General features: G+C 41.8%; 1 protein-coding gene and 1 pseudogene across 4 annotated transcripts in view; one reads left to right on the forward strand and one right to left on the reverse strand.

Annotated features, from left to right (window-relative positions):
* LOC139023383 (uncharacterized) overlaps window positions 1-7,242 on the reverse strand; it is a 46,791-nt pseudogene extending 39,549 nt beyond the window's left edge.
* A 2,482-nt stretch (window positions 7,243-9,724) lies between these two features.
* The window catches only part of LOC111954403 (protein phosphatase 3 catalytic subunit alpha), a 132,661-nt gene continuing 119,166 nt past the window's right edge, over window positions 9,725-23,219 (forward strand). For all 4 annotated transcript variants that reach the window (XM_023974150.2, XM_023974177.2, XM_023974171.2 and 1 more), the window contains exon 1: window positions 9,725-10,000. In XM_023974150.2, the coding sequence (XP_023829918.1) occupies window positions 9,940-10,000 (61 nt within the window). In that variant the 5' untranslated portion in view covers window positions 9,725-9,939. The remainder of the gene's footprint in view (window positions 10,001-23,219) is intronic.

Here is a 23,219-nt window from a genome sequence, read left to right on the forward strand (position 1 = left end):
TGTAAACTTCCGACTTCATCTGTATATAATAATAATATTTCTGAATAAGGCTGTAACGTAACAAAATGTGGAAAAAGTCAAGGGGTCTGAATACTTTCGGAATGCACTGTATCGGTGGTAAGGATTCACTCCATGGTAGTGAAAGGAAAGCTCAGCTGTCAGGACATCTTTATGTAGGCTCTAGCAGTTTGTGGGCACCGTTTGTCACCGTTAAAGAGAAATTAATGTATTTGTCAGGACCCGGTGCGAGAAACAGTCACTAATAATCGTCAGAACCCAGAAGATGAGGCAGACACAGCAGTACTAGAGATGGTGGTTTAATAAAGAACAAAATCTTCAGGCAAAGAAACTAAATCCACAATGTCCAAAAATAAAGCCAAAAGGCACAAAATGGAAATCCTCCAAAATACAAAAGAAACTCCACAAAGTGGTAAAAAACAGCAGGGAAAAACAAACCTCAAAAGACTACTCAAATAATACACAAGAACTAAACCAGAGAACCTCTGGAAAATCCAACAAGAGAAATCTCTGAATAAAACAAGGCTGGGGCTGGGTGCTAACTTACAAACACTGAGCAAGGAACTAAGGAACACACAGGGTTTAAATACTAACAAGGGAATGACCTACAGGTGCAAACAATAATTAGAGCAAGAAAAACAAAAGGTACAAAAAAGGTGCAATGGGGACATCTAGTGACCAAAACCCGAACAGTCTTGGCCAAAACCTGACAGTATTGTGTTGTGTAGTGGCTTTGCTGACATGCATCTAAAAAAAAAAATGTTTAAGTTTGCCCCACCAAGATTTACATGCTAAATGTGCAACTGCTCAATTCATAATTTGCTCACACATAATATGCACATACATTTATACTGACTCTACAAACTCGCACATACAATCATCATATACGCTCCTGCTACTTTGTTTATCATATATCCTGATGCCTAGTCACCTTCCCCCTATACATATATACCTCTATCACTCCAGTGTCCCTGCACATTGTAAATATGAAACTGGAACTGACCCTGTATATAGTATGCTTATTTACTTTATCGTATTCTTTTTATTTTTATTTCTCGTGTGTTTTTGTTTACCTTGTGTTATTTTTTGTATTAAATTGCTATTGATTGGATTAAGTTTGCAAAAAAGACATGTCACTGTACTTGTGCGTATGACATTAAAACTAGAAACTCCAGTGAAGTATTGGTTAAGTCATGAAACAACAAATGACCAGGAGCCATTTTGTTTAGACAGGCAGCACAATTGACATTTTTTCCCACTAATTGGTCTTTTGACCAGTCACATCAGATATTTTCCAGAGCTGATTGGTCAAAAGACCAATGAGTGAAAACAAAATCAGAATTGGGCTCCTTGTCTAAATGCAGCCATACTGTACACTTGTGTACGTTTACATTTGAGTAATTTGTACTCCTTTAGTCATTTGTACTCCTCCCCACACATTTAAAAGCATTGTATTGGCATAAGCATGCACTTCACAACAAAGTTTGATCAATGGAACACAGGTATTGACAAGTCAAACACCCACTCTGCAAATGGCCTTCATTGTAGACCAATCAACTGAATGATCCTACATCTTCCTTCTGAGGGCTTCTAAGTTTCCTGAGCTGCTATGGCCTGGGCATACCTGGCACATGACGTCCACAGGGTCTGGTCAGGAGGCGAGAGATCTCCTCCATGGTACTGTAGAACTGCAGATGGGCCTTCCCCGTCTCCACAATACAGTGTAACACCCACACTTCCTGCTGGGAAGACTGCAACAGAAATTCAAATAATATCATCATGTCTCATAAGCATTGGGTATCATAAACAAACTCATTGAGTATCATACAACTACAGTGCACAGAGTGCATTTGTAGAAGAAACCTTTTTTTGTGGGGAAACATACACTTGGTCTCTTCCTGGTTGTTACAGTAGCTATCTGTAGTCAAACAAACAATTATATTGTGGGGGGTAGAGTGGAGTGTAGGTTTCACAGTCAGAGGGGGAAAGTTTGTTTTGGGGATAAAAGCCACAGTGTGGAAAAATACCAGTGAAATGGAAAAAGTGTTTTCGCAAATAGTTTACTACATGTTTGTATCAATATTCAATCAAAGAGTCGTGGGGAAAGGAAGTGAACTAAACACCATGGGTGAGTCAAATGGGAGCTTGACAGCGCTTCTATTAATGTCTAATTTCCCTAATCTCATGACATGACCCAGTATGTAAAATCATGGGTAGACTTCCTAGGTAGTACACTATAATGGGAATAGGGTGTGAGTTTAGAAACCATGGTGTTTTTTAATGTGCTCTGTGTCAAATTCATTAAACATTGCTCTAGGATAAGCAACGATGCCATTGGATTTTCACTCACCTGCTGCGTTCACACAGAGGATGTGTTCATTCCAGTGGACAGGTTTCACCCTCATCCTCCTTTTAGTCCCTCTGAACTCAACCTTCGCATCTTTACTGGCCACAGTGTCTTTTAAAAGAATGAACACCTCGCCTGGAGTCTACAGGAGGGAAAGAACACAAAACAAATGAATAATAAAAAAGTACATTGGGTGACATTCTGACAAACAGTGCTATTATATGTAAAAAAAAAACTGTAAAAACTTAAAACCAATTTGTAACGGGAATGCATTTAACTATTGTTTGCAAAAAATATAAACTCAACAAAAAAAGAAAAATCCCCTTTTCAGGACCTTGTCTTTCAAAGATAAAGGTTAAAGGTTTTAATACAAATATATGGCTGACAGCAAATGGTTTCGAATTTCTCAGAAAACGAACTGTGTAGCAGAGAGTAGAGTGTGACTCAAGAAATAATAACTGTCAAATTCCTCAGAATACGTAGTGTTCTCATGGAAACCGAGGCCAAACTGAACACCTAGTTACTGTCCAATTGTTGCAGCACTTAACTAGAGTCAGGGACATTGTGTTCCTACACTTTGTGTCCAGGGCCGGACTACCACAACTGGAGCCCCGGGGCACCTACCTCCATTGGGCCCTCGTACAGCTAACTTCCTGCAATTCTTCCTGCTAATTTTGCCATGGTGCAGAGAAATTAGTAGTTTTATAACTAATCTCATGCAATTCTACACATTTTGCCATAGGGCAGACAAAAAAAAGTTGCCGTTTAAAAGCAAAATTTCCTGCAATTCTACACCTTTTGCCATGGCTAATGACGTGCTCACACACCATCTGGGGGGGCGACCTCCAGGGGGCCCAGAACCAACATGTTCATATGCGATCTGGGGAGGCCCTGCGTGCCTGTTAGGTAATCCGGCCCCATTTGTATCTGACCTCCCATGTTTTGCTACTCTACTAGCCTTCTCTTCAGTGTTGACTTGAGCTACAGGTATATGCGGTTTGACAATGCCCAGTTAGTTGTATGGAAAATGCCTGTGAGGCAAGTCCGCTGAGGCAGGAGATCACTTGTGCAGCAAGTTCATTCATTTGTTTCTGAGGCAATTACTTGAAAAATAATACGATTCAACATAGACGTAGGTAGCCACAACTTTTCACCTAACCGGTATGACCGGAGACCAGCAAGTCCACTAACAGGCAATGACTCATAAAATGCTTCTCCATTTGGTTTATTTCAATTACTGCCTTTTGTGTTCACTTCTATAACATGACTGTGTGTGGGATATATTGTGACCATTGCGCATTCAACAATTCCAACAATGTATACAAAAACCCACCATAGTAATGAATTATATAATTATATTATCAATTCCTGAAGCAACAGATGGGAGGTTGGGGTCAGGGCAAAAATTGGATTTAATGTAGCCTATAGATACAGTGCATTCGTAAAGTATTCACATCGCTTCCCTTTCCCCACATTGTTACACCTTTACGCTAAATAAAATAAAACAATATCCTCAATCTACACACAATACCCCATATTGACAAAGCAAAAACAGTTTTGGAAATGTTTGCAAATATATTAAAAACAGAAATACCTTATTTACATAAGTATTCAGACCCTTTAGAATGAGACTCAAAATTGAGCTCAGGTGCATTCTGTTTCCATCAATGATCCTTGAAATGTTTTTACAACTTGATTGGAGTCCACTCGTGTGGTAAATACAATTGATTGGAGATGATTTGGAAAGGCACACACCTGTCTATATAAAAGGTCCCACAGTTGACAGTGCATGTCAAAGCAAAATCCAAGCCATGGGGTTGAAGGAATTGTCAGAACAGAGCTCCGAGACAGGATTGTGTCGAGGCACAGATTTGGGGAAGGGTACCAAACATTTTTGGCTGAGCTCGCCGCCCAGCCAAACTGAGCAGTCGGGGGAGAAGTTCCTTGGTCAGGGAGGTGACCATTAACCCGATGGTCACTCTGACAGAGCTCCAGAGTTCCTCTGTGGAGATAGGAAAACCTTTCAGAAGGACAACCATCTCCGCAGCACTCCACCAATCAGGCTTTTATGGTAGAGTGGCCAGATGGAAGCCACTTCTCGGTAAAAGGCACATGACAGCCCCTTGGAGTTTGTCAAAAGGACCCTAAAGAATCTCAGACCATGAGAAACAAGATTCTCTGGTCTAATGAAACCCAGATTGAACACTTTGGCCTGAATGCCAAGCGCCAAGTCTGGAGGAAACCTGGCACCATCCCTACGGTGAAGCATGGTGGTGGCAGCATCATGCTGTGGGGATGTTTTCAAGCACATGGCCAAGGCAACGCAGGAGTGGTTTCGGAACAAGTCTCTGAATGCCCTTGAGTGGCCGAGCCAGAGCCCAGACTTGAACCCGATCAAACATCTCTGGAGAGACCTGAAAATAGCTGTGCAGTGACGCTCCCCATCCAACCTGACAGATCTTGAGAGGATCTGCAGGGAAGAACGGGAGAAACTCCCCAAATACAGGTGTGCCAAGCTTGTAGTTTCATACCCAAGAAGACTCGACGCTGTAATCGCTGCCAAAGGTGCTTCAACAAAGTACTGAGTAAAGTGTCTGAATACTTATGTAAAATGTGATATCAGTTTTTTATACATTTGCAAAATTTTCTAAAAACCTGTTTTTACTTTGTCATTATGGGGTATTGTGTGTAGATCGAAGAGGGGAAAAAACTATTTGATTAATTTTAGAACAAAGCTCTAACGTAACAAAATGTTGGTGTCAATACTTTCCGAATGCATAGATTTAATGTCGGCTATAGATATATACACATACAGTACCAGTCAAAAGTTTGGACACACCTACTCATTCCAGGGTTTTTCTTTATTTGGACTATTTACTACATTGTACAATAATAGTGAAGACATCAAAACTGTGAAATAACACATATGGAATCATGTAGTAATCAAAAAAAGTTTTTAAAAAATCTAAATATATTTTAGATTCTTCAAAGTAGCCAGCCTTTGCCGTGATGACAGCTTTGCACACTCTTGGCATTCTTTCAACCAGCTTCATGAGGTAATCACCTGGAACGCATCTCAATTAACAGGTGTACCTTGTTAAAAGTTAAATTTGTGGAATTTCTTTCCTTCTTAATGTCACGCCCTGACCGTAGAGATCCTTTTATTCTCTATGTTTGTTTGGTCAGGGTGTGACTCGGGTGGGAAAGTCTATGCTTTCTGGTTCTTTGTTTTTGGCCGGGTATGATTCTCAATCAGGGACAGCTGTCTATCGTTGTCTCTGATTGGGAATCAGACTTAGGCAGCCGTTTTTCCTTTTCTCATTTGTGGGTTGTTGTCTTTGTTAGTGGCATGTATAGCCTTACAGAGCTTCACGTTCGTTTTGTTGTTTATTGTTTTTGTTGGCGACATTTAAAATAAAAGAATGTACGCTTACCACGCTGCACCTTGGTCCAGTCATTCCCTTGACGACGATCATGACACTTAATGCGTTTGAGCCAATCAGTTGTGTTGTAACAAGGTAGAGGTGGTATACAGAAGATAGCCCTATTTGGAAAAAGACCAAGTCCATATTATGTCAAGAACAGCTCAATTAAGCAAAGAGAAACGACAGTCCATCATTACTTTAATTAAGACATGAAGGTCAGTCAATCTGGAAAATGTCAAGAACTTTGAAAGTTTCTTCAAGTGCAGTCGCAAAAACCATCAAGCACTATGATAAAACTAGCTCTCATGAGGACCACCACAGGAAAGGAAGACCCAGAGTTACCTCTGCTGCAGAGGATAAGTTCATTAGAGTTACCTGCCTCAGAAATAACAGCCCAAATAAATGCTTCACATAGTTCAAGCAACAGACACATCAACTGTTCAGAGGAGACTATGTGAATCAGGCCTTCATGGTCGAATTGCTGCAAAGAAACCACTACTAAAGGACACAGATATGAAGAAGAGATTTCTTAGGCCAAGAAATACGAGCAATGGACATTAGACATGTGGAAATCTGTCCTTTGGTCTGATGAGTCTAAATTTTAGATTTTTGGTTCCAACCATCGTGTCTTTGTGAGACGCAGAGTAGGTGAACGGATGATCTCTGCATGTGTGGTTCCCACCGTGAGCATGGAGGAAGAGGTGTGATGGTGTGGGGGAGCTTTGCTGGTGACACTGTCAATAATTTATTTAGAATTCAAGGCACACTTAACCAGCATGGCTACCACATCATTCTGCAGCGATACGCCATCCCAACTAGTTTGCTCTTAGTGGGACTATAATTGTTTTTTCAACAGGACAATGACCCAACACACCTCCAGGCTGTGTAAGAGCTATTTGACCAAGAAAGAGAGTGATGGAGTGCTGCATCAGATGACCTGGCCTCCACAATCACCCGACCTCAACCCAGTTGAGATGGTTTGGGATGAGTTGGATCGCAGAGTGAAGGAAAAGCAGCCAACAAGTGTTCAGCATATGTGGGAACTCTGCATGTCTAAATAGCCTACATTAAATCTAAGTTTTGCCCTGACCCCAACCTCCCACTTGTTGCCTCAGGAATTCATTAAAAGTTTTATATCATTCATTATTGAATAAGCATTAAAAAAAATGAGTGCGGACCCTCTATACTGCACCCAACCTCCCATAATCCCCTTCTCTGACCTCCCCTTCCCCCTACCCCTGTACCTCTCTGCACAATGTCAGTCACCTCCGACAGGTAGTCGTGGGCGTCTTGCTCACTGGATATCTGCAGACACTCGTCCCCCTTGAGGGGCACCACCTCCAGGAGGGGTGCCAGGCTGTCCACCCCACACAGGAGCACCACCACATGGACCGCAGGGTTCAGCACGCGGGCCAGGAAGAAGCGTCGGAGCTGGGAAAGGCCCTTCAACATGCTCCTAGACAGGATCAACAGCTTGACCTTGTACCGGCCCAGTTGCAGGAAGTCCTCCTGCCGGCTGGTCACTGTGGTGATGTCATTGCATTAGATCACTCCCTCCCGGACAGGCCCGGTGAAGATAGAGCGCAGGTATGAAGCCCATTGCTCTGCCTCATAGATGATGAGCAGGTCCTCGGCTACAAGAGGATGGTGGAAATAGGGAGATTTTCACAGGTGCAATGCCCGCTAATATATGTAAAGCCACATATTGCAAGTCAAACCAAAATGTAATAAGTATCCAATACCAGTCTCCAAAATCAACACAATTCCACACAAAAAAATAAAAAATCATGTAATAACACAGCACTAAACAAGAGACGCAAACATCAGAATTTGTCAAAAAGTTCAGAAGGTCTAGGCTACTCACCTGAGCAATTTTTTTTCACATCTGTCTGCGTGAGAGTCCTGACTGCTGTGACAAGGAAAAACAGCTCTCCACACACTGGCTATATTGATTGTATGCCATTGGTCTGATAAGTAGTTAAGGGCAGAGAACTTCCTGCTTATCAAGATCAGACAGAGACGGGGCAGTACATGGTGGCTCTATTCCAGAAGAGTTTAGGGACAAGTGCCTTGCCTTTACCTGATCTACAGAGGAACATGCATTATCTAACAAACATAGGGCTAAGGCTGTACAGACGTTACCCTTGATAGCAAACACACAAAATACTCACTGTTACATCTAAGTTCTAAGCCCATTTACAGGGAAACAGAGGCAGAAAAATACAAACAACTCAAGTTTATTAAAGGCTTCAGGTTAACTCGTTTTAAACAGATTAAATTGGACCCCAAAGCATCTCTAAACACATGAAATCAACTGCAAAACAAAACATTATTGCAGTGGCATACATTTTTTTACAATAAACAATGAATATTTTCTAACTTAAATAAACAAAACACTGATACAGATAAACAAACATAGCTTTTCAGTACACTCGACCATGCCCTAAACAGTTCTTCCCAAACAGACTGCATGGTCCCCATGGTCTCAAAATGGTTTCCCTCAAAGAAATACAGCAACAGGTCCTGTGCTGTGCTGTGCTGTGCTGTGCTGTGCTGTGCTGTGCTGTGCTGTGCTGTGCTGTCTCTACACAATGGGATAACACTCTCACCTGCACAGGGCTAAGGGGTGCTTTTGTACCATTTTACATGTTCACTAAATAGAGTTCCCTGGGAAACACTGACTAAAACTATGGTTCCTACCTTGTCACGTTAACTGAATGGGGGGGATTGATTATTTCTATTGCACATAAAGAATACAAACTTCCATTACAGGGATCCAATGCTGCAACCCTATTGTAATTGGGGGGATTACTATTTTGTGCCTTTAAAATGGCCACAACTTTACCATGGTAAACCAGTCCAATCCCAAATTGACCGCAAATTGTCCGCTATACACTTGTGGAGATCATTCGATTGGTATAAGCAATTGGTATACACTGTTAAATCCTTCCAGATTTCCAGAAGTGCATAGGGCAAAGATATGTCCTAGGGTCTGTAGGGATCATATCTATTTAATATTTTAACAGAAAAGTTGTTTGATTTAGTTTAGTACATTTTGGGGAGGTAGTTTGGTCGTTTTTTGTTAGTTCCGTTTTCGGGAATCCTGTTTCCATGGCGCACACTAGGTGGCGGGATGCACATTAGAAGGTGCCATCGCCAATAAGAAGAATAGCAGCAGCCTAGAGGTCGATTTGGGATTGAACCTCACAGTCACCAAACTGTAGGCTGGTTGGGGTTAGTACAGTATATTCTGTCTATTAGAATGTAGCTAAATGTCCACATGGTGGCGCTGTAACAACAACCAAATATAACTGTCTAAACTAGCCTACTTATAAATCCTAAAAGGTGGACTGTCTATCACAACTACTTATAACCTTCCCTTTACAACCACCCTTATATCGTTCACAAAGCGGTTAGGCTGAATACTTGCACCACCACGAAACTAGAGAATATATGTTCTACTTGATTCCACACACCCACAGCCATAATATAGCTCTGCATCCACCCTGTGTGCCAGGGGAGTGAAATGGAATGCACCTACTCTTTAGCCTCATGGCGCTTACTCAAAACACTCTAAATTGCATGACATGTTGCATGATGACAACTCTAAACCCTTCGAGAAAGATTGAGTGAAGTTTAGATACTGTCTTTGAAGAAGCAGAAATGGCAGGATCCAGCGCACAACTATGGAGTTGCAGGCCAACGCTTCACACACACATGATTGATGTTGCAATGTTGCAAGATACAGGAGAGGGAACTGATTTGTTGCAACACAGCACTGCAAGTATAGCCTAATATTCATATTGTTGATACTTACGAATGTCATTAAAAATGCCAGTGAAGGGGAATAGGTCTCTGGCACCAATAGAAGAGCAAATATATGGGGGGGCGTATCTTACCAACTGCAGGCTAGGTTGCGCGCGCACAGCGCTGGGAGAAAGAACTTGATACAGAAATCACACGGACCTACAGTTTAGGGGTGGTGAAATTTGTAACCTTGTTGCAAGTATCTTTGGCGAGTGATAGGAGCAAGTGAGATCACCTAGATCTCCCACTTGGATAGAGTTGAGTTGTTGGGCAAGGATAGCGTCGGCTCTTTTTCAGGCACAGTTCAAATATATTTGAATATATAACGTTAACACCCTGGAAATGTCCGAAAACAAGCCGAATGATGATCCGAAGTTATCTACGACGGACAGGGTAGTAAAATGTAAGTGTCAAATGAAATACGTTTGATTATAAACTGTTCTTGCGTTGCTTTTTTGGAGGGGATAATGAAGTGACACTGCTGCCATAGACGAATGTGTCTCCCTCAACACATTGCAATCCTAGTCGTATTGCGCCCTAATGGTCTGCTCAATTGGAAAGCTGGTTATGGAGAAAAAGGGTGTTAGCCGTGAGATATGGCACCGGCTAGGTGATCAGTAAAAGTAGGAAGTAAGGGTGTTATTACAATAGTTGTAGGCATTCAAGGTTTGAATCAGTGTCCATGTCTCGCAACGTGCTTGTTGGATATGGTCCTATTGTTTATCATCTGCACATACAATAATATATACATTTTTTAACAATGTATTACCATAAAATACATTATTTTGTAGCCACACACATTTCATCTGTATTCACTTTTGCAAAATAAACGAGCATGGACGAAGCATGTAGGCTATTGCAGAACTATTATGCCACGGTTAAAGTTAGACTTTCCCCCTTATTTTAGTTTCATTAGGAACACATACACAATAGTGTGACACGGTGTGTTTTATTCTAGTAATAAACATGTCGGTTCTTGTCTAGCCCGCATGTTTGATGTTTGCCCCCATGGTACTATAGCCTACAGGGGCTAGAAATCTTATGGGGGCTAGGACTATCAGGACTAATTTCCTTTATTTTATTATACATTAAATCACTATTGATTTAAAAACTTAGTTAGGTTCGTCTTTATACTCTACACACATGGTGTAAATAGTGCATCAGAATCTTAATTTTACTATAAAGGCGACTGTTGGGCAACTCTTCCCTTGACACATGACATCACAGTTGCACATGTTGACATTTTCGCTATCAAAGATACTCCCGTAGCCTCTTGCAATGACGGCATATGTTTGGTATGTCATTGCATTTATTTGACATACCAGCTCTCTGTAGTTACTCAGTAAAGGACTATTTATTCTACCTCGTGGTCCTTTACACAAGAATCCTTTAAGAACAGTTTTCCTGTTTCTTGTGTTAGTAGCTGTTATGTACTCAAACTGCATTCTACTAAACTTGATGCTCACAATATTCTACTAGTAGGCCTATAGGTGTGCTCTAAAACAAGAAAATAACTTAATTCTTCTGTGACCACATGGTTCCATGGTTTCCACTAGATAATAACCCAAATTGGCTATATCATAAAAATGCATGACCCCCCCCCCCACCCTAGCGTTAGGCATAAGGTTAGCATTGTGGTTAAGGTTTTGTTTAAAATCAGATTTTAAGAAGATCAACTGTAGAAATAGGCAGAGTGTATGACTGTGTGGCTGTGTTAACTAGCACCGCAACAGTGTTATAACAATAGACTGATTGTACAACCTCAGAGTTTATGCATTCAGATTGGGATCATAAATGGAGTCTAAATGTTGATATGCAGGTGAAATGATTTGCCAATAGCAATATCAGCAACCACATATACATATCTGTTCTCTTGACATCATGGCATATTTCAATTAAAAACAAATTGGACATTGTTCTATAATCAATAATGACTGATGCTACATTGTAAAGAGATGAATAATTCAACTATGACCAGAGGACATGACACAGGAAAGCCTTGACTCTGTATATGCGCTGGTCTGGATTTTGTTTTCATACCAAAGTGAATATAGAATTCTGTTCTCAATAGTTTCTTGCCATGTAACGTTGATCAACTCTGTATGTCTCTCTCCTGATCACACTACTGATTGCACAGTCTTCATGTAAGTGTACCATGATCAATGTGTATATGTTAGCTCATTATCCACAGTAATGCTTACGGCTGTGGTTCAGGTCTTTGAGAATAAGGTTGAGACCTGTATGGGTGACTGGTAAGGTCGTGGGTGGTTTTGTTAATTATTTTCAAGAGACTGTCCCTATAGTTCACTCCAAAATTGCACCCTATCCGCTTCATAGTGTACTACTTTTGACCATGGACCATAGGGCTCTGTTCAAAAGTAATGCACAATGAAGGGAATATAGGGTGCACTTTGGGATGCATCCTATGTATCAACATAATGGGTTAAAGCTCAGTAATGGGAAAACGATTACATGGTCCAAATGGATTCAGTGAGAAATTGAGAATCGTGCAAGTCCAATTGTACTACAGATCCCATTAGCTCATGAATTGCTAATGTTAGACTACTCACAAGCCACATCAGACGGAATCACAATTAATGTCCTGAAAATCATATGATTTTTAACTTGACGACAAACGGTGATATTGATGATGCTGTTAGGTTGTTGAATGCTACCATGCACGCACAAATGTCTATAAAATGGAAATAGCACAGTTTAGATTTTTCATAATTATTCATTATTTTTTATCCTCCAACAGCTTTTATGATATCAGACTCAGAGCAGTTATTATTTTAGCTCTGTGTCAACATCATGCCTGTATTGTGTACAAAGCATCCCTCCAAATATCTGGAGGCAAAATGTCGGAAGTCATCTGTTGCCACTCCTCCCAGTTCACCCTACGGGCTGTTTCTCACCTTCAATACAACGTGCATCACTCATTTCCACCTGTTTCAGTTTCACTAAATATCCAGGTTTGTCTTAATAAGATGAGTAACCATATTCAGTTTGTGGAAGAGCTATAGATCTAGACCAGTGGAGGCTGCTGAGGGGAGGACGGCTCATAATAATGTCTGGAATGGAGCCAATGGAATGGCATCAAACCATGTGTTTGATGTATTTGATGCCATTCCACCTATTCCACTCCAGCCATTACCACGAGCCCGTCCTCCCCAATTATGGTGCCACCAACCTCCTGTGATCTAGATAGCTACATAACTGCTGCTACCGGCTCAATATCATGCATGGCAAGATGGCGACCATATTAATACGAAGTGAATAGTGAATATCAGTTGTTGTGTATTTTATTTGACTCCAGCTGGGAAGGAAAGCCCCATAGCAGAGCATGTGCTGCAGCACTCCCCTGCTTGCAGGGGCCTTTCCTTTGACTTGGATCGATAGTATCTGACGTTTGACTTTTGTGGGGGGGTTCCACCACTGATCCCACCACTGATCCCAGCTAGACAGATGAGTCATTTCTAGAACTGAACATTTAAGTAACGCCACATACTTCACTCCAGCTTGATGTAATCACCTGCCCAAAGCCCCAGCCTTCACCTGCTTTCAGGTTGCTGTGTGTGGGGGGTTGGGCGGGTGTGTGTGTGGGGGGTTGGGCGGGTGTGTGTGTGCGTGCATGCGCGCACGACCTACAGGGTCTCTCCATACACACATTTGAATTGGTTTACCTTTAAATCTGGTTAATAGGATAATCACCAGGTGTTATTTGGATAAGTAAATTAATGCATATCTGATATCTTGAGAGCGGATATAATCTGGCACGTGTCAAACTCATTCCACGAAGGGCAGAGTGTCTGCGGGTTTTCACTCCTCCCTTCTACTTGATTGATTAATTAAATCAAATAACGTTTTGTCACCTGCTTCGTAAACAACAGGTTTAGAACAGTGAAATGCTTACATACAGGTTATTTTTAAACAATGCAGAGTTAAAGATTTAAAAATGATTAAAGTATTTTAGATAGTGATACGAGGAATAAATACATAGTGAATTTCAATAATGAGTAAACGTAACATGCTACAGTGGGGAGAACAAGTATTTGATACACTGCCGATTTTGCAGGTTTTCCTACTTACAAAGCATGTAGAGGTCTGTAATTTTTATCATAGGTACACTTCAACTGTGAGAAACGGAATCTAAAACAAAAATCCAAAAAATCACATTGTATGATTTTTAAGTAATTAATTTGCATTTTATTGCATGACATAAGTATTTGATCACCTACCAACCAGTAGAATTCCGGCTCTCAACAGACCTGTTAGTTTTCTTTAACAAGCCCTCCTGTTCTCCACTCATTACCTGTATTAACTGCACCTGTTTGAACTCGTTACCTGTATAAAAGACACCTGTCCACACACTCAATCAAACAGACGCTAACCTCTCCACAATGGCCAAGACCAGAGAGCTGTGTAAGGACATCAGAGATAAATTGTAGACCTGCACAAGGCTGGGATGGGCTACAAGACAATAGGCAAGCAGCTTGGTGAGAAGGCAACAACTGTTGGCGCATTATTAGAAAATGGAAGAAGTTCAAGATGACGGTCAATCACCCTCTGTCTGGGGCTCCATGCAAGATCTCACCTCATGGGGCATCAAGATCATGAGGAAGGTGAGGGATCAGCCCAGAACTACACGGCAGGACCTGGTCAATGACCTGAAGAGAGCTGGACCACAGTCTCAAAGAAAACCATTAGTAACACACTACGCCGTCATGGATTAAAATCCCGCAGCGCACGCAAGGTCCCCCTGCTCAGCCAGCGCATGTCCAGGCCCGTCTGAAGTTTGCCAATGACCATCTGGATGATCCAGAGGAGGAATGGCAGAAGGTCATGTGGTCTGATGAGACAAAAAAAGAGCTTTTTGGTCTAAACTCCACTCGCCGTGTTTGGAGGAAGAAGAAGGATGAGTACAACCCCAAGAACACCATCCCAACCGTGAAGCATGGAGGTGGAAACATCATTCTTTGGGAATGCTTTTCTGCAAAGGGGACAGGACGACTGCACCGTATTGAGGGGAGGATGGATGGGGCATGTATCGCGAGATCTTGGCCAACAACCTCATTCCCTCAGTAAGAGCATTGAAGATGGGTCGTGGCTGGGTCTTCCAGCATGACAACGACCCGAAACACCACAGCCAGGGCAACTAAGGAGTGGTCCGTAAGAAGCATCTCAAGGTCCTGGAGTGGCCTAGCCAGTCTCCAGACCTGAACCCAATTGAACATCTTTGGAGGGAGCTGAAAGTCCGTATTGCCCAGCGCAAGCCCCGAAACCTGAAGGATCTGGAGAGGTCTGTATGGAGGAGTGGGCCAAAATCACTGCTGCAGTGTGTGCAAACCTGGTCAAGAACTACAGGAAACGTATGATCTCTGTAATTGCAAACAAAGGTTTCTGTACCAAATATTAAGTTCTGCTTTTCTGATGTATCAAATACTTATGTCATGCAATAAAATGCAAATTAATTACTTAAAAATCATACAATGTGATTTTCCTGATTTTTGTTTTAGATTCTGTCTCTCACAGTTGAAATGTACCTATGATAAAAATTACAGACCTCTACATGCTTTGTAAGTAGGAAAACCTGCAAAATCGGCAGTGTATCAAATACTTGTTCTCCCCACTGTATATACATGGAGTACCGTTACCGAGTCGATGTGCAGGGGTATGAGGTAATTGAGGTGGCTACAGTATGTACATATAGGTAGGGTTAAAGTGACTAGGCAACAGGATAGATAATAGACAGTAGCAGCAGCAGGTAGCCATTTGATTAGCTATTTAGCTTGTTTAGCAGTCTGATGGCTTGGGGTTATAAGCTGTTCAGTGTCCTGTTGGTTCCAGACTTGGTGCACTGGTACAGCTTGCCGTGCGGTAGCAGAGAGAACAGTCTATGGCATGAGTGGCTGGAATTTTAGAAAAAATGTTTTTCCTTCCTCTGGCACCGCCTGGTATAGAGGTCCTGGATGGCAGGGAGCTCGTACTCACCACCAATGTTCCCTCAAATTTTTGGGGGCACTGAGCAAATCTTTGATCTTGTGAGCGGAAACTTGATTGTTGTGAGAATTTTGTGCAACTTCCAGCACGCGTTTACAGGCTGCACCCGTACAGTTTTAGACAGTAGCCAATAGGCTATTTTGGCTATTTCAGCATAATGTACTGTAGACCTACCAATGAAACCAATGGAGCAAATCCCATCATATTTTCTAATGGACATAGCTTTTGATTTCTACGATATAGCCTACAGTAGCCTATATGTGGTTTTCAATGCAGGCCTACATTGCATGCGACTTTTAAAAACAGTTTTACATTATGAAGGGCTTGACATACATTTTTTTTTTTTTTAACTTGGTCTGTAACACCGTGGGACAAATAGGTGACTGTAAATTGCAATGTATTGTGTTGTATGATGCAAGAAACCACTTTACAAAATACAATTCATTATTATTACATTATAGAGAATTAGACAATGTAGGCTACGCCTCTGCCTATTGGCTTATTTGCATATTCAAGCCTTTCTCAAAATACAACACTGCCCCTTTAATTTAGCTTTTTACATGACTGGCTTTTCAAAGACAGCTTGAAATGTAGCCTACGCGCTTTCTGCTCTTGTAAGAAGCAGTAACTCCCCATTGCTGACCTATACTTATCAATAACTGGGCTAATAACTCGCTAACTAGCAAAGAATGTAAACAAATGTGCACACGAGCGGCTCTGCGCTCTGATCCAATAGAAATGTTCTTCGTTGCGCTCCGGCTCTGCCTTCAACAAAATCACAGACTCAGTCTTGCAAAGTTAGATTTGTTTTGGTTTGTTGCATTGAAAAGAGGCTGATATATGTTGATTCGATCACATAAAAAACTTTGAACTATAGAGTGTAAAGTAATGGGGCGAACTCTGAAGTTCAATCTCTCACGTCTCTGTGCGGCCTGGCATTTCTTCTGCGTGGCAGTCCTGGAGGAGGTGTGCGCTTGCAGCTTAGAGGGAACATTGCTCACAACCCTCTGTAGCGCCTTGTGGTCGGGTGCCTTGCAGTTGCCATACCAAGCGGTGATGCAGCCAATCAATATGCTCTCAATGGTGCAGCTGTAGAACCTTTTGAGGATCTGGGAGCTCATGCTCTCTTCACAACTGTGTTGATGTGTGGACCATGTTAATTCCTTAGTGATGTGGACACCGAGGAACACTGACTAGTAAGGAACTCCCCTCACCTGGTTGTTTAGCTCTTAATTGAAACAAAAAACCTAAAACCAGCAGACACTAGGCCCTCCACGGAATGAGTTTGACACCCCTGTAATATGGTTTTCAAATAGGTTGTAGCCTATTTTTTTCCCCTCCAATGTTCAGCCGAGAAATAGCTTATTATTATTATTATTAGTGTTTTGCAAAGATGTCCAGATGTTCTTATCCTTACTATTCCTATGTCAGAGTGATAACAGCAGCACTAGATGGGATAATTGGGTAGACTGGGTAGACGGGATGAAGAGCACCATTTGTGACTGATAACGGCAGCCGCAGAGAACATAATGGTGTTATCATACATGGATTGTCAGCTGATTATGTAATATATAAACGCAACGTGCAACAATTTCAAAGATTTTACAGAGTTACAGTTCATAAAAGGAAATTATTAAATTGAAATCAATTCATTAGGCCCTAATCTATAGGTTTCACATGACGGCGTAGCCATGGGCTGCGCCCTTGCACAGTCATGTGAAATCCATAGATTAGGGCCTAATGAATTGATTTAAATTGACTAATTTCCTTATATGAACTGTCAATCATAATGAGTTTTTCCCCACAAAAGGGCTTTATTACAAACAGAAATACTCCTCAGCATCCCTTCAGGCGATCCCACAAGTGAAGAAGCCAGATGTGGAGGTCCTGGTCTGGCATGGTTACACGTGGTCTACAGTTGTGAGACCGGTTGGACATACTGCTAAGTTCTCTAAAACAACATTGGAGAGGCGGTTTATGAACATTTAATTCTCTGGCAACAGCTCTGGTGGCCATTCCTGCAGTCAGCATACTAACTGCACGCTCCCTCAACTTGAGACGTCTGCGGCATTGTGTTGTGTGACAAAACTGCACATTTTTAGAGTGGCCTTTTATTTTTCCCAGCACCAGGTGCACCTGTCAATCAATCAATCAAATGTATTTATAAACCCCTTTTTACATCAGCAGATGTCACAAAGTGCTATACAGAAACACAGCCTAAAACCCCAAACAGCAAGCAATGCAGATGTAGAAGCACGTAATGATCATGATGTTTAATCAGCTTCTTGATATGCCACACCTGTCAGGTGGATGGATTATTTTGGCAAAGGAGAAATGCTCACTAACAGGGATGTAAACAAATTTGTGCTTAATTTTAGCTAAATAAACTTTTTGTGCGTATCGACAATTTCTGGAATATCTTATTTCAGCTCATGAAACATGGGATCAAAACGTTAAATGTTGCGTTTATATTTTTGTTCAGTGTATATGGATTGGATAGAAACCATGCTAACCAAACTGAAATGTCAGTGCACATTTATGAAAACATTATGAAACGGAACATTTAAATTAGTGTTTCTTATTGGACAAGTCCATGTATTCCCTTTCTGTTTCAGTACATTTTCCAGTGTGGTGGCTAATAAACGACCCAGGTTGTGAGAGAGCCAGAAAGGGTGTGATTGAGTGGGTTTCATAGTAGTGGAGAAAAATTGCAACTTCCTTTCAGTTCCACTGAGTTTTGTTTATGTGCATTCCATGGCCCCTCAAGTTATGAAACTTGCCAAGGAAAAAGCTTTTGGGAGTTCTTGTCGAACGGAACTCTTGTGGACGTCCTTGTATCACCAAGCGACAGCGACCTGTGGAATCTTAAGAGTTCTGAAGTGAAGTATTTTTCTGCTGCCATAATTGTCTCCTTAATCTTTGTGAGCATCATGGTGAGAGAACGTCTATGAATATTCTTTTGGAAAAGTCCTTGTCTCTTTTTATTATCAGCTTGTTGTAAGGACTGTCTTTTATTTTCACACAAACTAAATACACTGAACAAAAATAAATGTAACAATTTCAAAGATTTTACTGAGTTACAGTTCATGTAAGGTAATCAGTCAATTGAAATACATTCTTTAGGCCCTAATCTATGGATTTCACATAATTGGGAATACAGATATTTAAAAAAAGGTAGGGGCGTGGATCAGAAAACCAGTCAGTATCTGGTGTGACAACGATTTGCCTCATGCACTGCGACTCATCTCCTTCGCATAGAATTGATCGGGCTGTTGATTGTGGCCTGTGGAATGTTGTCCCACTCCTCTTCAATTGTGTGCAAAGTTGCTGGGTATTGGCAGGAACTGGAACAAGCTGTTGTACACGTCGATCCAGAACATCCCCAACCTTCTCAATGGGTGACATGTCTGGTGAGTATGCAGGCCATGGAATAACTGGGGCATTTTCAGCTTCCAGGAATTGAGTACAGATCCTCGTGACATGGGGCCGTGCATTATCATGCTGAAAAATGAGGTGGTGGCTGTGGATGAATGGCACAAAAATGGGCCTCAAGATCTCGTGCGGTTTCTCTGTGCATTCAAGTTGCCATCTACAAAATGCAATTGTGTTTGTTGTCCGTGGCTTATGCCTGCCCATACCATGACCCCACCACCACCATGGGGCACTCCGCTCGCTCACACGACGCCATACACGCTGTCTGCCATCCGCCCAGTACAGTTGAAACCGGGTTTCATCCGTGGAGAGCACACTTCTCCAGCGTGCCAGTGGCCATCACAGGTGAGCCACTGCCCACTGAAGTTGGTTCGAACTGCAGTCAGGTCAAGACACTGGTGAGGACGATGAGCATGCAGATGAGATGGTTTCTGACAGTTTGTGCAGAAATTCTTTGTTTGTGCAAACCCACAGCTGTCCGGGTGGCTCGTCTCAGACCATCCCGCAGGTGAAGAAGCCAGATGTGGAGGTCCTAGGCTGGCGTGGTTACACGTGGTCTGCAGTTGTAAGGACGGTTGAACGTAATGCCAAATTCTCAAAAATTACGGAGGCGGCTTATGGTAGAGAAATTAACATTAAATTATCTGGCAACAGCTCTGGAAGACCTTCCTGCAGTCAGCGTGGCATTGTGTTGTGTGACAAAACTGCACATTTTAGAGTCACCTTTTATTGTCCCCAGCACAAGGTGCACCTGTGTAATGATCATGCTGTTTAATCAGCTTCTTGATATGCCACACCTATCAGGTGGATGGAGAATGCTCACTTACAGGGATGTAAACAAATTTGTTCTAAAAAATGTAGAGAAATAAGCTTTTGTGCAAATTGAAAAGCTCTGGGATCTTTTATTTCAGCTCATGAAACATGGGATGAACACTTTACGTCTTGCGTTTTTATATTTTTGTTCAGTATACACTTTTTCTATGGCCTCTGTCTCTTAAACATGCACCACACAAAACAACATGCATACACACACACACACACACACACACACACACACACACACACACACACACACACACACACACACACACACACACACACACACACACACACACACACACACTCCAATTTCTATGGCCCTGCTAATCCTTTCTCTCAAAGTCTAACCCACATGCACCCTTTTGCTCGATCTATGTCTGCCCTTCACAACGCACTATACTCTCTTGCAGTAGGATTTGGGGAATGGTGCACCATGGGAAATAAAGGTCAGATAAGCGGAGCTCGTTTTGGTCGAGCTGTGGATTTGGGGCCTACAAGCCTTGAGGGTGCAAAGCAGCCAGCCACAGTTAGTGAGCTAGTCAATGAGCTATTCATGGGCATAAAGACAGCGTTATGTCCCGGAGCAGGCCTGTTTGCAAGCAAACGTGTTGTTATTACTCACAAAGAATTAACCATGTGGGCTCTCTCTCACTCTCTTGTCAGTGTCTGCAGACCCAGAGACTGTTTTTGTTGACAGAGCTGCACTGCTCTCTGAAATGAACCACAGTTCCACCTGTAAAAAGTAAAAATCTCTTGTTTTGGTCCGAAGAGCTGCTTGTTGCCATAGCTTCTTGGATGACACATATTTCCTGCTCGCTACTTGTCATTGGCTGCTGTACACCATTGTCCACCCTCAGTCATTGATTGGAACACTTTAGTGTTTTTCTTTTAAGTCTAACACCAATGAAAAGAGAGGGTAAACGCATGAGAGAGAGTCAACATTTACTGAGTGGTTTGAAGGACAGAGGAGCCTGCTGAACAAATTGAGATGGAAGATGGTATATGCTGACAGATAGTATTCATTAAACTGGCTACTGAACCTGTCTCTCTTTACTTTGTCATTTGAATCAGAGTCAAAATCAAGTCAATTTCAAGCTTAAGTATTGCTCGACATTTGTTCAATTCATCATGGATGGATGCCCGACAAAAGACTTGAGTGTCTCAAAATAACGACTAAAGAAGTCAAAGGCGCATGCCTACCTGTGTGTCCCTTATTCCTCATGGTGTCCCTTTGGCATGTGGATAGAACCCCGGCCAGAATGCCTATGGTCTGTAAGATTACAGAAGAATTAGTCTCTGTTTTGGATTTAGGATACAGCAAAGTGGTTGATTTGGCCAGATTAAGCTCCATATAAAGGGGTAAAGGCAGATCTGCTAAGGGATGTAATCTGACTCTATGTATTAGTCTGTGCTCTTGCTAATTCAGGCCGAACAAGTGTAGCTAGCATAGCGTAGATTTGAAAACAGCAACCCAAAACAAAACTGTTCACCTAGCTAGCATTTTCGATTGTCGCTAGCTAAGCTTGTAGTTCAATGGATACCCCCCCACCCACCATACGAGACAATGGCTTTTGAATTTCAATTGATCACATACATTTGTTTATACGAGGCCACCTGTTATTCAGTAATTCTTAAAAACATAGGGCAGGGGGATCTTGATTGTCTTGGCAACTCGTGCCGTGTGATTCAAATTTTGAAGGAAGGCACCAGGCCATGTGTTCTCCTCATAATATGAAGGTCATTGGTGCCACCTTACCTCACAAGACTTTTCCTTGTTCCTGAGCTGACAAAGTAAACTCAGTCAAACTCCACATTAAGGAATGTCATACATGGCTACACCAATACAAATAGAACCCAGGATACACCATACACATGTTGTTTCAACTTAAAAAGATAACTTACATTCATTGTAATATGCAAGTTTATACAACTTAACAATTTAGGTTTGTGGGGTTAAGACATTACACTCCATCAGTGTAGATCTAGATAGAGTCCTGCAAAGTTGTCTGTGACATTCCTACCTCTCAACCAGTCTTCTGTGACAACATGACTGTGTTCTTAACCTCAGTGATGAACCTGTGTTTTTCTTGCTGATGATATTTAGACTTTTATCAATAACTCTATTCTACCACTGAACTCCATGGAATCAGTGATATTGTGAAAGCCCTGCTTTTATGCTCACTTTGCCTGCCTTGCTTGTCATACACAAGAGCAGTTATCCCCCTTTCCTTGTACTGTAGGCACTACGTTTGACGTGGTAAAAGTAGCTGTCCTCTTTTGATATGTGCGTTTAATGTCTCCTGTTACCGTGGCTGGCAGGGTGTCATGCGCTCTTTGTTTGGCTAACAGCAGCAGTCCGTTTGGAACAGAGACAGTTGCATGTCATAAGATCCCCCTCTAGAGCAATCAATGGGATGTCTACCACAAGTGTAACTACACAGCGTGCACACACACGCAGGGGGGAGATCAGAGGCTAACCCAATGGACGAAAGCCTTATTGGAGCCGGGAGAGTTTCAAGCAAGCACCCCTAATGGTTAAAAGCCTGGGCAAAAGACTTGCCGGCTTTAACCCTTTGACACGTACCAACACACGGGTGTGATCATTCTACAGTGGTCCATGTAGCGTACGCTCAAACCGGTGGGATTAGAACGCTTATGTAGAACGTCCAGTTTCGATTCACAGTCAGCGTTTGAGCTGGCCACACTGTTTTTTCACAGAAACATTTTGCACAAACAGTCCTTTACAACATTATGCGAATGTATTAAACATTTAAAACAGAAATACCTTATTTACATAAGTATTCAGACCCTTTGGTATGAGACTCAAAATTGAGCTAAGGTGCATCTTGTTTCCATTGATCATCCTTGAGATGTTTCTACAACTTGATTGGAGTCTACCTGTGGTAAATTCAATTGATTTGACATGATTTGGAAAGGCACACACGTCTATATAAGGTCTAGAGGTCGACCGATTAATCGGAAAGGCGATTTCAAGTTTTCATAACAATCGGAAATTGGTATCTTTGGACACCGATTTGGCCAATATTATATATATTTTTTTTTACACCTTTATTTAACTAGGCAAGTCAGTTAAGAAAACATTCTTATTCAATGACAGCCTAGGAACGGTGGGTTAACTGCCTTTGTTCAGGGGCAGAACGACAGATTTTTACCTTGTCAGCTCGGGGATTCAATCTTGCAACCTTACAGTTAACTAGTCCAACGCTCTAACCACCTGCTTTACATTGCACTCCACGAGGAGCCTGCCTGTTACGCGAATGCAGTAAGAAGCCAAGGTAAGTTGCTAGCTAGTATTAAACGTATCTTATAAAAAACAATCAATCAATCATATTCACTAGTTAACTACACAT

Source organism: Salvelinus sp. IW2-2015, linkage group LG3 (assembly GCF_002910315.2).
Source record: "Salvelinus sp. IW2-2015 linkage group LG3, ASM291031v2, whole genome shotgun sequence".
Classification (NCBI taxonomy): domain Eukaryota; kingdom Metazoa; phylum Chordata; class Actinopteri; order Salmoniformes; family Salmonidae; genus Salvelinus; species Salvelinus sp. IW2-2015.